Source organism: Strix uralensis, unplaced genomic scaffold, assembly GCF_047716275.1.
Source record: "Strix uralensis isolate ZFMK-TIS-50842 unplaced genomic scaffold, bStrUra1 scaffold_72, whole genome shotgun sequence".
Taxonomy (NCBI): Eukaryota; Metazoa; Chordata; class Aves; order Strigiformes; family Strigidae; genus Strix; species Strix uralensis.
The window spans coordinates 767,889-784,319 of NW_027436726.1; the positions used below are offsets into that span (position 1 = coordinate 767,889).

General features: G+C 39.1%; 1 protein-coding gene across 1 annotated transcript; it reads right to left on the minus strand.

Annotated features, from left to right (window-relative positions):
* Positions 1-244: 244 nt before the first annotated feature.
* On the minus strand, positions 245-16,095 carry LOC141938482 (kinesin-like protein KIF20B). Its single transcript, XM_074857342.1, has 10 exons — positions 16,074-16,095; positions 15,746-15,804; positions 14,332-14,438; positions 13,604-13,701; positions 4,658-5,639; positions 3,170-3,308; positions 1,993-2,115; positions 1,463-1,511; positions 518-595; positions 245-426 (listed from the first exon to the last, which is right to left on the minus strand). The coding sequence occupies exons 1-10, from the start codon at positions 16,093-16,095 to the stop codon at positions 245-247; spliced, it is 1,839 nt and encodes a 612-aa protein (XP_074713443.1).
* Between the last annotated feature and the right edge of the window lie 336 nt (positions 16,096-16,431).

The following is a 16,431-nucleotide window of genomic DNA, read 5'->3' on the forward strand; positions in this document are numbered from 1 at the left end:
CAGTATTGCTCTGGTTATTCTGCTTCCATTGTTCTAGTCAGTACACAAAATGAGGTTATATAACACACAGTTTAAATGCATATTTGACCACATTCACATCCTTCTACTGAAGTTACTTGGATTTATCAGCTATGACCACAAAGGGACAACAGAAGCCGTTAACTGTTAGAAGTTTGTTATGTCCTATATAAAATTAATGCCTAAATAACACTCAACAAATCAAACCAGAGATTTAAAGCAGCTATCACAATACATCCAAAACAACTTTGCCTCCTTGCTCCCTTTCCATTGAGAGATTACCCTGAACTAATCTGTTGGTCTCTTCTAATTTGGCTTCAAGCACTTGATCTTGTTTAATCTGAGTCTGTTCTTGCTCTTCTAATGCCATCTGCATATCTTCAATTAGTTTTTCCTTTGCACACTGTCCTGGTTGGGGCCAGGACAGAGTCAGCTTTCCCTGGGCGGAGAGGGAGCACAGCTGGCGGGTGGTCCCGATGCTCACTGGAGTATTTCCCACCGGCGATGCCGTGCCCAGGGGGTACAGCCGGGCCGGGCTCTCTCTGCCGCCGCTGGTTTCGGGTGCGGTCGGGTGCTGCTGGGGGGGGGGGGGGGGGGCGGTGGCCGCCCTCGGTAAGACACTGCTGCATTTTACCCCTTTCTTTTTTTTTGACTCACTATTGTTACTGTTGTTCTCTTGTTATATTTAGTAAATTCCTTTCTTTTTATTCAACCTATGAATTCTCTTCTTTCTGTCCCTCCCCTATTTCAACGGGGAGGGGGGAGGTGAACGGCTGCCACGTGGCGACTGGCTGCCGGCTGAGCTCAAACCTCAACACACACAGATCTGAAAATAAATTTACAGATGAGCCCCCATCCTAGCTCCCACCATTCTCTCCCAAAGTGCCTTCATCACAAGTAATTTCCCGCATTGCCTGAGATCCAAAGCTCTGTTAGACAGAAATAGAGTATCTCTATGGAACTTTCCAAATCCAGAATTCTGAAGTGATTCCCATCAACTTGATTTAGGTGAGCATGTCAGTGTTAACGTCAGACTAAGGCTTGATTATATGAAAAACTAACTTATTCAACTGCTGAGTGTTTATCAAACCTGCAGAAACTGTTACTGTGCTAGTTCATGTTTCAGGGTTTGACTTTGTTAACATGGCCAACTAAAGTGGCAAATAAACACCAATATGGAGTAAGTTAACACTGATAGAGCAAATCCAGCCTTTCTTTGGGGCTTATGTTTCTTATTCTGAGACTGTTTCTTTGCTTTCAAATATTCCTGATAATAATGATTCAATAAAAATTAGTTCCTGACTGTAACGTTTTAATGCCCAGGTTGGAGTTTCTCAGTATTTTAAAATATAAATATGCAAGACTCTCCAAATTAGTTAACATCACAACTCATTATGTTGCCATTGCACACCCAAAAAATGGCACAATAAGGGCTTTTTCTGACCTTTCAACGCTTTCTGATACTGTTCCAGCTTCTCTTTATTCAACTGCTCCTAAATATCACATTGAAAGCGAGTGAAAGAAAACATGTCAAAAACATGTTGAAAGAAACAAATATACATGCGAGATATTAGTAGCTTGTCATTCTGAGCTTTAATAAGTAATAAAGTATTTAAAGACAAACAGTAGAAACTAAGTTTTTCATATAGTGAAAGGAGCATTCAAGCTGACTAAAAAAGTGTTTAGAAGACATTACTACTAACATATCTAAGTGTCACTCATCAGAATCAGGGTACCTACAGGTATTAAGTATGTATTTACTAGGCAGATTACTCTATTTAAAACAATTTGCCGAGGTCCTGCAGTGAGAAGTTCTTTAAACATCTTTCATTCATCCATTAAGACTAATTTCAGCTGGCTACTCTTGTTTTTACCCTAATTTCTGTAGGCTTTCTCCTGTTGGTTGGAAAATTTGCCTCATACTGGATTAGTTAAAAAAATTAAAAGCAAGTAAAATTTAAGAAAATAGAATACCTTTTTAAATTGCAGGATTGTGTGATGTTTGATCTTTAATGCTTTACACAACTTGTTTTTAATTTTCTGAAGTTCATCAACTTTGTTCCTCAGGGATTTCTCCTCAGCTTGCATTGCACACACCTGTAACAATGCACAAAGACAGCAAGCAAAGCTAACATTTAGCTATCAGCCTTTTACAATCTCTGCAAGTTATCCAAGTAAAAAAATACTTTAATCAAGAATCAAATTTTTGCAAGCATCTTTGCTAAATTTCAGGGGCTAGAAGTGCACTATGCTGTACATCCTTCCTAGGGAACGATTTTCACCATAGAATCAAGTATTAAATTTGGCAGGAAAAAAACAACAAACCACATCACCAAAACCAAACCACCAGGAAACAGCCTGATCAAACTACACATTCAGTTGGCCTTTAAAAAAAAAAAAAAAGTGTTTCCTGACATGTGATCCCATCCACTCCTTGCTACTTCCCAAAGGATTATACACTGCATGTTGAGTAGGGAAAAGGTCCTGAAGTGTCAGGCTGCTGGGGAAGACATTAATACTTTTTCAAGGCTTAACTTTCAAGCCCAAACTCTTGCAATAGTCTTCTGGATTTTAAGTTCTTGCGATATCCCATGAGGTTCTGAGAAATCCTACTGCTTAATAACTAAATACTAACAATAAACATCACTACAAGTTATTCCATTTTTTCATTTATTTTCCCCAAACTTAATAGAAAACATCTCAGATTTTAAAAAGTCTCTAGAAGTTTATGCTTTCCTCTTCCAATTAATCCATCTTTTCCTCCCAGAGATGAGCATTTTCCAAAAGTCTGAATTCTGAGGCTTTGCAGTCAGCACAAATAACAACATTAGGCTACTGTTGTTATGAAGATTACAAAGTCCTCCTCCATAACCAGGTTAGCCGACTTCTGACAAGCCCTTTTCAAGTGTATTAATACAATTTACTCCCCCCGTTCAATGTCAGCACTAATCCGTGTTTTGACATCCGGGCTTTAGCTCACAGCTCAATGGCAATGGAACTTTAGATTCACTCTCACTCTAAATGGGTCACTGAACTCAGCCTTGTTATGAACCACTTCTAACAGCTGTAGCTTGAGACTTGTGAAAACAGGTTTTACCAACAGAACCCCACACAAACTTGCAGAAGAAACATTTGGCCTGGGGTTACAAACCTGGTTTTGTACTTGCTGAATTTGTTTCTTGGCGTCAGAAAGTTTCTCTTTCAAATCTGCATATGCTCCCTCTTTCCTCTGCAAACCTTTTTTCAAACGCTGTACAAGGGCAGAGCTCGCAGAAAGATCTTTACGTAGCCTTTGTTAGAAATTAAGAGACATAAATAACATTAGTGTTACACGTCTCAAAGAAACAGCTTTTACACATTAACTCAGGCTCTTTGATGGCTGGTTTTATTCACGAATAGAATCCCAGATCTATCAGCTAAATGACAAGCGTTATAATTTTACTTTTGGATTTCAGCTACTTATTATATGATCCTGAAGTAACAAACCACTCAGATTCACTCTTGGACAGCGCAATTTTTTAAAATTCTTTTTTTAAAGCACAGTAGAGTAACCATTTCTATCATTAGGTGTCCTTACACAGTAACAAAAGGGACAAGGTTAATATCAATTAAGTATAAACTTGATATTTACATCCCAGACCTTGTAAGGATCAAAATAAGTAAAAATCAAAAGAAAGTAGAAAAAACAACAACATTGTAACAAGTCCTGTTGTTATTAAGTGCTACAAAATAATTAAGAAGTTTAATGGGTTTATTTTTAAATGGTCATATTTATTTTAAAAAGCTTACAGTAAGTTATCTTGGATTTTTACTTTACAATTAACTAATAGAAGATTTCTTAAATTCTATAATTAACAGTACAAAATAAGGTCTCACAAAAGGAAAACGTTTCCAAGTTCCCCAGACCTTCATGCCAAATTGTATTTTAGAGCACGTGCACGTGCCCACAGATATTGGAACTAAAGAAACCCCAGTCAGAAGGGCCACACAGCATCTTAAAGCTGTTTTTACATGATTGCAATTTCCTTGCCACATAGCAAATATAATCTCTCAGATACATTTAATCTCTTATTTCTTAAAGACTTAAAAAGTAGAGGGGGCTGGGGAAGTTCTACTCTCCTACACCCATTATTCCTTCAAGTTCTTACAGTATACTGTGTTCACCTAGAATAGCTATTACCAAAACCAGCTGCTTACTGTTTAATTACTAGGCGCTTTTTTTTTTTCACTTTCTTCTTTTCCTTTTTATCATTCTGTCCTTTCTAAAGAAAACATTGCCTGCTTTTATACGAGTTACAGGATATAACATTAAACTGTGTCATTTCCTCCAAAAAGGGTATGTAACATAATACTATTAGAAATCCCCAAATAATTCATCATTTCCTGTTTCCCCCTACAATAGTTCTGCAGGATTTAGAACCATATTTCTGAAATAATACACAAACAGGTGAGGAAAACAGAGCTAGCAAAATATGCAAATACAGAAACCCAGTAGTGTATTAAAAGTTCTTAAGCAGTTTGGTTAATAAAGTTGACAAACATGCAAGTGTGTTATGTCAAAATAAACGGATGTTCACAGAAGGTAGTTTTAACTTGAGTCTGTTCTCAAAGGGTAGGAATTCTCTCATTATTTACTTACAATTCTATAGATTGTATTTGCTCATCCTCGTTTTTCTCTTTTTCTTGAAGAGTGTGTTTCATGTTCTCCAAGCTGTTCATCAACTGCACAACTTCCTCCTTTAGATTTGCTTCCTGATCGTTTAATTCTTTCAGTTTTTTGTCTGAATTGGCACATTCCTCTTGCAGAGCTACTGTATTCCTTTCCATATTTAAAATAATAGATTCTTTTTCTTTAAGTAATTCTTCTAACTTTGCTATGCTGTCATCTTTAGCTCTAAAAGCCTCCAAGAGGCATTCAAGCTCCCTTATTTTTCCCTTGTAGCCGGTAACTTCCTCTTCAAACTGTGCAGTTACTCTGTGATCCTCTGCAGCCTGCTTTTCAAAATCCTGGGTTTTCTTCTGGATGTGCTCTTGTAACCAATTCATAAGATCTTCTTCCTTTGTGGACTGATGATCTTGATTTGCAGTCTCATTTAACTTTATTTTTAGTTGTTTATTGCAATTCTCAGCATCATCAAGTCCCTTCTTTACGTCTTCAACTTGCTGAAGTAGTTCTTGAATCTGCTGACTTTTTTGTGAAGAAGCCTTAACAATGTTTTGGCATCCTTCCCAAATGCTTCCAACACTGCAGTGAAAGGAGCTCTCCTGTCCCAGAGCTGCTGTGGAAGCAGTCTGGGACTCCATGCACACAGGACTCAGTTGATCTCTCTCCAGTTCATCTTTCTGAGAGTCTAAGGAATCCTTTAGATCAATTGAATCAATATCCGTAGTGTAAGACTCTAAGTGACATTTATACAACTCACCTACTTTGGACTGCATTGTTTTAATTAGTGACACTTTATAAATTATATTTTGTTTAGCACCTTTTACTTCATTATTTAGCTGAATGATCTTTTCTTCTTGTTCCCTATTGATAGTTTTCTGTTTGTCCAATTCAGAAACAATCTCCTGATGGTCAGCTCGACACTGCTGAAGTTCTGCACCTAAGCCAGAAGCCCTTTCTTCAGAAGCACAGAGCTGGAGATTCAAGGTTTTTATTTGCCCACTGAACTCTTCTTTTTTGTTTTTTTCTCTTCTGCACTGTTCTTCAAGTGCAGCCAGCTGACCTTCCAAGGTTTCAGTTCTTTCCCTCAGTGCTAGTATTTCTGCATAGTTCTCAGTCTTATTTGCTTTCACGTATTCAGTTGTCTTTTGGTCCAGAGAGTCATCTTCCCAGCTCTCCTTCATACGTCCTGAAAAAAAAAAACAAACCCCACAACAACAGTTCAGGATGATTAAATCAATAGTACAAGTCACTAGCACTGCCAAACAGCAATTACTATGTGGAAAATGGTCACCAGCTGAAAGCCACACCCTTATATCACATGGCTTTTTGAAGTCTTGAAGTAAAGCCCCTCTGAGCAGTTTAAAATGCAGTAGGTGCCTCTTCGGCTTATAGACATAGTTTGCAGCAAGGGGTGCTCAGGAGCCTTAAAGAACATTTTGCCATGGCTCTATTCCAGCCTTCTGCTCTGCACCACTATGGAAAGATCTAGCTAGTTTTACGAATATGCAGTAATACCTGTGAGCTAGGTAACGGTCACAGTTATGTCTAGTTTCCACTTTCACTGGTTCAACAACCCTTTTAATACAGCCAATCCCCCATTTTACATTTAAAAAAGCAATGGCATTGTACACTTTCCTGAGAATTTTCATTCATACTCAATATGCCCTTACTTTAAAAGTTAAGCTAGAAATCCAACACAAGTTTTTTGCTTAGTGTTTGGGGCTTTCTTCTCTTTTTTCAGTTGGTTTCTAAACTAGATACAAGGAGAACTACTTATGCCCACACCTAATGTGTTGCATGTAAGATTCTCCAGAAAGATCTACAACATTCCATCACGATCCCAAATTTCCATAAACATTTTATTAGCTTAAGACTGTTTTTTCCCTGAAGTAAAATCATATGCATTTCACCACCTTCAAAATTGACTCCAGCTGTATTTTACACAAGTGTTTTAGAATCCAGCTGGGTCCATTTAGTAACATGCAGGTATGTTTAGTATTAAAATCAAGCCTGACTATCACTACAGGATTAGGTCATCACAGCTATGTACTCCAAAGTGATACTACAGATTTCTGTGAGTGCTGCAGCTACAGTAAGGTGGAGCTTGGCAGTCATCTCGCGTTGGGAGCATTAAGCACACGGGTACATGTGTACTGCATGGAGACATCCTCTGAACAGATCCAACAGGTTTTATAGAGTCACTAACAAAAAGTCATACTGAAGCATTAGCAATGGTGGTTTCCATCTCAATTCAGGTTTTGGTTTTTGATTATTTTTAGAGGGATCAAATTCTACAGGACACTTTTTTCCTCCTGCTTTTCTGTACCTTTTCTTTTCTGTTCTAATTAGAGGTATCAAGTGTTCCTGCTAGGTCAGAGGAAACAGCAGCTTTACTTTGGCTTGTAAAGCCATGCTTCTAAATACTACAAGATTAAAAATTCAGGACTGGGAGATGGTTTGCTCTGAAAGCCTAGTTGTGTAGTCTCAAGAAAACGTATCAGACAAAATACTACAAACTCCTCACACTGGACATGAATTTTACATACTTCACTAAAAGGCAGAGGTGCCGAGAAGTCTTAAGACATATTTTGTGATCTAAGGTGCCAAGATACAAAAAGTAGCAGAGTTTTGCCCAACAGCTCTAGTGAGAAGGGTATGATCATTCGTAAGAGGATTTAGAGGTGATCGAGATACTTTGTACTGACAACCACAGTCATGTAGCAAAGCAGGATAAATACTAGTGCAAGAAGATACGTGATATTCAGTGCAGAAGCTTCTTATGTAGGAAGTACTAAGAAAGGAAAAAATCCCATCCCAAAACATGGGAGGCAAGTCCTAGAGAAGAGTACAAAAACCTGAACCTCAAGACAAGATAACCTATCTTCTCCCGAAATAAGCTTTGGTCATAGGCCACCAGCATGTCTGAATTCTACAACAAAGCCATCACAATGTACCTGTGTTCATTTTTCTGTTGTACCAAGTATGTTTAACGAGAATGGTTAAATGTAAGTATATATGTTTCATCATTACGGAGCATCTAACAACTCAGTTTTTAAATTAGATGTCTTATATTCTCAACAGCCACAAATCAAACATATTTAACATGACTGAAGAGCCTGCTCTTCCCAATAAAAAGACAATCTCAGTGCTGTCATTGATTGGCACTGTTAACTAATTTCTTGTTTGAGAAGAGCTATCACTTCTCTATTTTTTGCTTGTTTAAACAAGTTTCAGTCATGAGATAAGAAACCTACTACTATACAGTATATCAAAGAGTCTACACCAGCTTCAGTTCTCACCCCCTTCCTGTAACATTTATAGAGGTGGCACTACCAAATGGTCATGCTAGGATCCAGTGTTCACCCCAACCAAAAAAGGTAGAGACAAATCAGAAATGCATCTGGTACAGACAGAAGCTTTTCTTAAGACAGACTTCAAATGACACGTATTTGAACAAGCTGCACAGACATCAGCAGTGCCCTACTGGATGACAGACCATCAGTTGACCTAGCCTAATATTTTGCCTCCTTTTGCTGCTGTTGGCAGGGCCAGCCACTTCCCAAACACCTTTTCTGACAAAGGACACCTGGGAATGTTGGAGGATCATGAGACAGTAAATCCCTGCCTGACCCTTCCAGTATCTGTGTATGACCCTGTTGGCTGTTAGCTTGTCTAACCACTCCTGGAATCTGAGAATTATCTGTCTCTCTCACCTTCTAGGGCAACAAATACTAGAAGTTCACTGCCCATGGCGTGAAGTGCTGTGTTCCATAAACTTAAACTGATCTTCTAGACTGAGCATTCCCTTGGTCTTTCACTGCAGTGATGAATGACAGTCCAGCATTCAGTTTATTCACCACCTGTATCCTCAAGTTTTCTGTGATCATGTGAACTTGACAAGTCTCCTTTTAACATGTTTTATCCCTCTTTATGGAGATAGATATTTTCTGATCCCCATTTTTAACCTTATTCTCTTTGTCTATCCTATCCTCACCCAAACAATTGCCTGGAAGATCTTCTTACTTGCACCTATTCTGCAGGAAGAAGGCAAGAAAGTAAGGGATACGAAGGGAAGATCTTTCATTCTCCTTTGGCATACGCTTTCCATAGTCCTATGAGAAACTGGAGCCCAGCTCTGTCCTGAAGTCAAGGAAGAGACAGGCAGATCTTACAAATACCATTTTGTACAAGTCACTCCCATATAGCTCAATCTCACCAATTAACAGACTTTAATGGAATGGATAACATAAGTAGTGGTGTCCTTTTAAGTTTCACCCTCATGCTTGAAGGTCTTCAACTGTAGCTGGTTTATTCACCTCATTCTAAAAAGACTGGTAAGCTCACAGATAAAGCAAGAAAGCAAAAAAGATTGGAAGTGCAAACGTGAGAGCTGCACAAAAATATGTATCTGTGGACTTAAAATAATTTTACTTGCATTCAAGTGAAAAGCTTTTCTCCTTTGCCAGCACTGTCACCTTGCCCAAAGCTGGTGAGTTCACAGCAGCATACAGCATGAAACACCGAGTTTCACAGTCTGTGCTGTAGGACTGAACAATCAGTAACTCACTGACACCCTTGACGCTTGCGTAGGCAATTTTAAAAAGCTTGAGCAGGGGATGCTACTTTCCCAGAAGTCCAGCAACAGCAAGCTTAGTCCAAAAACAACTGTTAAGAAATTGATTAAGAACTACAGCCGAGTCTGCAAGTACATTAACAGATGAGAAAAAGCAGCAGAAAGGAGAGTCTAAAAACTAACTTTTATTTTAAGCATTTAGGAGTGAGCAGTGTAGGACCTTCTGCAAAAGATGATATTTACATACCAGTTACTTTGATTTACAGTTTAACAGAGTAGATTTTCTACTCACAACATAATGTTTACACTTCACAACTTTTCACTTCTGTTCTGGAATAGTAATCAAGTTTTTTTGGAAGGCCCCCTCTTGAGTGATGGTAGAAATTTTACCTTTCTTTGCAGGTGGCTCTTTTTCCACAATAGGCTTACTTTCAGAGCAACGTTTTCTTCCCACTTCCAATACAGTCTCCTCACAATCCTTGAACTGGCGGCTTTCAATCAATTCATTAGAGTTCTTTTCTGCCAATTTTGTTTTCATGGTAGTTACAGTGTTGTCCTGTGTTAAAATAACATCAATTACTTTGAAGTTTTACAAAGTGAGCACTTAAAAGGCTTAGTAATCTTTTAGATGCAAATATTTTTACAAATCTATCTGGGCAACCTGTATATGGGTTGTCAGAAGAACAAGTCAGTTACAGATCAGTTGCTTAAACAAAAAGCAGGTACACCTTCAGACAGTAATAAGCACAATGCTTTGCACTGTACAGAAAGTAGAGCAAGAGACTAGGAAACTACGAAATGCAAAAGGAGTTTACCACCTGAAGTATCCAGTGTCAAAAGAGTTGAGGAAATTCATGATTTGCTCAAAGGGCCAATGGTCAGCTCTACAAGTTCATCACTTTCTTGTCATAGTTGGTAGAGCTGGGAGTTTTAACCACCTTCAGCAAAGCCACAGATCATTTTTATCATGACAGATCTGATGCAATTTGGAAGCCTGGTCAGTTCTGTCATACGTACTTTAGACTATGTATTTGACCAAGAATAAAGTTTCTTTACTCACCAGATGACACAAGTGGCAAGCCATGCTGGTTGCCAAGGACCAATCACTCATCTAAGTAATTCATTAAAAAAAAATTAATCTGTAGAACAGACCTGAGGTTTGTGGTCACGTTTTAAGTTTCATGCCACAGAGTCTCCCAGAAACACTGGACAGAGCTGGAGCCTTTCTCTTGGCAGGAGCAGTGACAGGAAGCAGTCATCACAACTGCCATCACCCTGAGCATTCCTGCTAATGAAAAGCTCAGGTGCTCGGAGGCAGAGAGGGAACAGAAGATTAAGTATGGTCAGAGCTTTAAGTTCTCAGTGAAAGAGAAAAGGGGATCAGAGTGCTGCCTAAGTTTAATTTAAAATGTTCTCAGAACTACGTTTCAGGTTACAGGGCATCAGGCTCAAAAAACCACCTAGCTGCATGTTTTGATTTTTTTCTAACCTGTGTACATGTAGCCAAGCCAGCCTTTTGGCATTCAGCAGCCAGCAGCAGACTAGCCAGCTGCAAGTTCTATTGATCCCATCAAAAGCAGAGACACCCTGGCCATCCACTCTTAGTTCAAACTCTGCTCAATACATTCATATTACTGCTCTGCCTTAGAAAGTTTGTGTGCATGGTGGTAGTAGGTGGGACACACTGATTTTTGTTGCCAATTTACACAACCACTGTCCTTCTCACACTAACTTCTAACTTCAATTAAATTTGAGCTTTTGCTGCAGCAAAACCTCCTTTCCTTCCTCTTCCATTCAGGCAAAAATAAAACAGACAGTGACATAATCCCTCTCTTCCCACTGCTAAAGTCCTCCCAGTTTGAGTGGGTTTTTTTTTTTTCTTTAGAGTGGCTCTTCATAGTCTTGTTGACAGTCCTCCAATAATAACTCCAGATCACTGCTTCCAAAAGTCCTGTTTTCCACACACACCTCCACACACATTCTGCTGTAACTTCAGTTTCAATGCCAACTTCACCTGCTGCCATTTCAAGAAAGTAGCAATTACTTACAGAAAATTTCAATTTTCCAAAATAGTCCATTATAAGCACAGATTTAGATTTTTTTGTAAACAGAAAATTAAGATGTTTAAGACTTACATAGTCTTTTATGGTTTCTTCTAAACGGGATATCAAATCTTGCAGTCTCATGATAACATCATCTTTTTGCTCCACGATGTCCATTAGTTTTTGAATCCTTTTATTCTGCGTATTCATTTTCTTAGAAAAGAAAGTAGTTCAGTCAATGCTAAATTCTTGAACTATGCAATGCATTTAGAAGCAAGATCAGTTAAGCTAAGCTTGATATAAAAAAGCTAGAAATGTACTACAATAGCATTTTAAGCTACTGAAATTTTGTATTAAAGCAAGTAATTTTGCAAGTAATTTTTTGAGACAGTTACCTCAGTTGGTTCTTTAAGCTGCTCAGCAGACTCATCCAATTTAATCATCTGCATTTCAAAGTCTGTAACAGGAAGAGAAGCCTGCATCAAATAAGCAGCCATTACATAGTTTACTCAGTAATCCATTTTTCCAGATCTTCTGGTACTTTAGTAGCTTTTGAATAGACTCATTTATTTTTGTGTTGGCTTCTACTTACAGAACACATTTCAAAAGTTCAGGTTTTTTTGAATAGAATTGGGGCCTGCAACCCGTATAAAATATAGATCACATCAAGAGACTTCTGCTGAAATCGTGCTATGAGGTATTGATACTTTTGTCTATGAATGTTCCACAGAATACCTGAAAACACTGCATCAGCAAAATGTGAAGTGCTGGGATCACAATATAACCATGAAATCAAGAATAAATAATGTTGACATGTTGCCCCACAATTCAGACATCTTCAACTGACAGTTTTAAGTTTTGTCTTAAAAATGAAATAATCAAGGCCTGTGGGATTGTTCAACCTGAACATACACAAAACAATTGATTATCACCTCTATCCATATGATTTGGTTCCAAAATCCTGCTCAACTGGATTTTACAATGCTCAACTACTATTTTACAGTGTCATTTCTTTTTTCTTTCACATCACACACACACCCAGCTCACCTTTGGTTTTCTGTGTCAGCTGCTCTTCAATTTTGATTAGTTCATTGGTTTTCTCTGTCAGCTTTTCTTTGGTCTGAGTTAGTGCAGTGGTAGTTCTGCCCAGCTGTTTTTCAAGCCAACCTGTAGCTTCCTGTGGGTCCTCTAGAGACACCACCTGTCTGTGTGTTTCTTCTGCCTGCTTTTTGATATCAACAACATCATTCTGCAGAGAATCAGTAACGCCCTCAAGATCAATGTAGGTGCCTGGCCCTATGCCATGTTCTTCATTCTGAAAGATAATTTATATCCATTTAGAAATATCAAATAGTTACACAATATCCATTATTTCTACTGAAAATTTCAAAGAACGTTATGTACTCAAACATCTAAGTACAGTTAATTCTGACCTCAAAGCCATCTTGTGGGTTCATAGGCAATTTGATTGCCAGTTTCTCTCTACCTTCACACAGAATTCTCCAGCATCAAGTAACAGCTACTTTATTTTTAAAGCATTTAATGGCCCACCATCACATTCCCTTTTATACCACCACAAAAGCATCCGCTCCAAATTTAATATAAATGCCAGCATTTTTACCCGATGAGAACACTGGATGAACACAGCAAGCAAACAGTTTTAGAAGGAATACATCTGAAATTTTCAAATATCAGTAAAAGTTTGTGAGGTCAAATAAGTTTGTGGTAACTTATCAAATTAAGTTGTACTTAAAACATTGACTTTCTATCTTTCCTCCTTGTTTTTTAGAAACAAAGGGTTCCAAACTCAAAGAACCAGCCTCAACCTAACAGTTCAGTTATGCTTAAGTGTATATACAATTGTCATTGCTTCAGTTGTAGCCACAACAGCCTTAAGAGGAAAAAAGTCTCTGGGACCACTCCAGTACCATCCATATATGGGGCCTAAGAATTCAGCTTCAGATACCTTAAATAGGCACTTAATGCAACAGTTTATAGCATAACTGCAGCTTTTCCCCCAGCTTCTTTGTACACAGTAATTTTGTGTTGCAGAAACGCAGAAAACCCCAAAGATTCCTAAATGCATCTCCGAGGCACAGCAGCTACTCCTATTGAACATGATAAATGTATCTTGCTGAGGATACAGTCACACAGCATGCCATTCCTTGGAACCGTTCTTCTCATTCTGGAGACGTCCCATCACCACAACAGGTAGTTAGTGAAAGGGATGTTATCAGGGGGATAAAAATACCAGAGGTCCATCTTGTTCACTGCAAGGCTGATCCTTTAGTTTATTTTCTTCACCCATGTCTTCAAGACAACCATTTACAAGTTCCTTGAAGACTTCCAGGTGTGTGTCAGCATCTTCTTCAAGCCGTTCTCGTTCATAAGAAAGGAACTCACTACAGTAGGGAAAATAAGTCAGATAAAAGCTAGCTAGCAGGAGCTGCTAAGAAGTTATTAGTACAGCTGCCTATAAACAAAGATGGGTTTTTCTTTATTCTGGCACAATAGAACAACACATAAAATGGTGTTGCTACACCAAAGCAGAAGTGTATTTCCTGCACGCACGCCCCTGAAGAATGAGGGGGAGACATATATACACAGATTATGGCTGACACTTAACTACAAGCATTTTTTCTAAGCCTCTTGAGCCAGAATACCCATCTGAAGTAGCACTAAGACTGCAGTAACCAAAGAATTTGCAAGTGTCACTCTTTCTACAGACATCCTATCAAAGCTCTTCTGTTAGGGAGAGCTCTACAGGAACACTGCTGACAGATTACACACACCCCCCTCCATCCCCCCCCAAATCAAAGCCTTTCCTACACAGTATTTTTCCTGAACTCATAGTCCAAACAGAAACTGATCTATTAACAGAGGCAGTAAGTCTAGCAGAAGAGTGTGGCCTCTTATAGCCAAGAGACAGGTTTAAGAAATAAGTGAATTTAATTTCATTTTTTTTAATCATTAACTTTAAAAACCACTTAAAGCTAACTTACTTGAAAGATATTTCCTGCTCAGCAAAATACTGGGCAAATTCCTGAATCACCTCTTCACGAATTTTTAGTTCCAGCAGCAACTTCCTCTTTTCAGCAACCAGTTTGTCCTTCAACTCTTTTATGAGACTCAGCAGCATCTAGAATTACCATTAGTATTAAGTTTTTCATAAAGAAATGGCTTCCCAGGAGTGAGATTTTCCTCATTCCTCAAACACTACAACACCACTTTACCCTTCCACCTGACAAAAGCTCTTCCAGTTCTTTTATTAGCTGATTCATAAACAGGAAGATTTATGAGTAGATCAGAAGATCTCTTTGGTACTCACACAGCAGTTTATAAGTTTGCACAGAACAGGCATTTGTAAAGAACATTCATTTTATTACAAGAATTGTTGAAGTTGTCTTAAACAGGCTTAAGCGCCACAGGATTTGGCTCTTGTTTCCCACGTGCTCATTTTTGGGACAATATTAATGAAACCTCCACAAAACAGTTTCTAGTCCTTGTTCCCCCCTCGTCTTCCCTAGAAGTGACTACATTTGCTTAAGGAACAGTTTTCAGCGTTTTCTTGTGCATAGAATACAGAGGAACAGTCTGTATTGCTAAAAGCAGGTAATACTTGCTGTGCATTGACCACAGGCTACCAAAGGGAGAGAAAGCCAAATCTGCAATTCTTACTGCTTAGTCTATATTTAGACACATTATAGAGTTTGCCCACAACAGGCACCACATTAGGAGTAATCTCACTTTCAGTTCTTAATGCTGGATTTAGATAGAATAAGGGTGATCAGAAAAAAAAAAAAAAAAAAAAACAGGTGAGAGATGGGGAAAACCAGAATAATACCTTGCTTCAAGACTCCATGCTACACTAATTCTTAACATAGCCCTGGCACATACCATGTACTCTTTTTTTCCAATAAGAGCTGTATTTTCTACATATTTCTGCACTACTTCTTCTCCTGACATATGCTGTTCCTCCATCTCATTGTCATCTTCGATCACATCTTCTAAGGTCCTGTCCCATGGGGCAGTAACTCTTTTCCTTGAGATGGGCATTTTAGCGTGACTAAGTGGTGATGATGTTGTTGCTGATTTCTGGCCAAAAGACTGATCCTGGACAAGAACAGATGTGTCCATAGCTAAAACCTACCCAGAAAACAAAGAATAAAGTCTTCAGTATTTTTTAATCCTCTACTGGCACTTCCAAGACAGACCTGTTGCACTTCCCTATAGGTCTCTGAGCACAGCACTCCTCCAGTCTATCCTCTGCTCAGAGTCACTGCTCAGACCAGTTCCCAGCTAGAGCACAGAGGAGGCACTTTAGAGTCTAACCCTTCTCTGGACTGCAGGAACACCAAGTTTCACTGGCTTGACAACCTACAAGAGGGTTGCCACCTCACGCACCAACAGATTTCTGTATTTCCTATACTTTGAGTTTCTAGTTACACGAATGCCATCCAACAAATTCTGTTTCTTAAGCAGTTCTATCACCTTACAGTCTGCTCCTGAAAACCAGGAAAAACTTGGCCTGAAATACTGACAAAGCTTGAACAAACACCAAGTTGGGAATAAGCTACTACTGGAAAGCAACATACCTGTGCTGTCCCGATCTAGAAGTCTTATTCATCAGCTACACAAGTCACAGGGCAAAACTCTTACCAGACCTTGACAGGAAACATAGTTGTTAGGTAACTGACAGTTTAGTTGTTTTAAATATAAGCTTATTTTAAAGTGTGATTTGTCAAGATTATGCTCTCACTCTGTGCTTTTTTACCCAAGGCGCCAAAGGCAAACATGACGCTCTGCGAGCCAAGCTGGAATTCAAAGCATTCCTGCGAGCCCCGCACTCCGAGAAGTCAGGTCCCACCACTAACACAGGTCCCAGACAAGGTGCGACTGTCCGTCTGTCTGCACACTGTGTCGGTCACACAGCACCGTCATTCCCTGGGATGTGCTGGGGGAAACGGGCACACTGCCTGCCTGGGGCCACTCCAATGGACTTGTGTGCGGGGAGATGTCCCTGTAATTCTGCTCACGGTGCCAGCAGAGTTTGGAGCTGCAGACACCTTCCAAGGGGGATCCCGACTGGCACACCAAGCCAAGCGTGTCACCGCACACACACAGCCTGCAGC

What these genes read in the sequence shown, in the direction of transcription:
- LOC141938482 (XM_074857342.1), bottom strand. Translation starts at nt 16,095, where the DNA reads ATGTTTGCCTTTGGCGCCTTGG. An exon ending in ATTTGTTGGATGGCATTCGT is followed by an intron (nt 14,439 to 15,745) that starts GTAACTAGAAAC and finishes TGGTAATTCTAG; the next exon opens with ATGCTGCTGAGTCTCATAAA. An exon ending in CAATCCTGCAATTTAAAAAG is followed by an intron (nt 1,512 to 1,992) that starts GTATTCTATTTT and finishes TGTGATATTTAG; the next exon opens with GAGCAGTTGAATAAAGAGAA.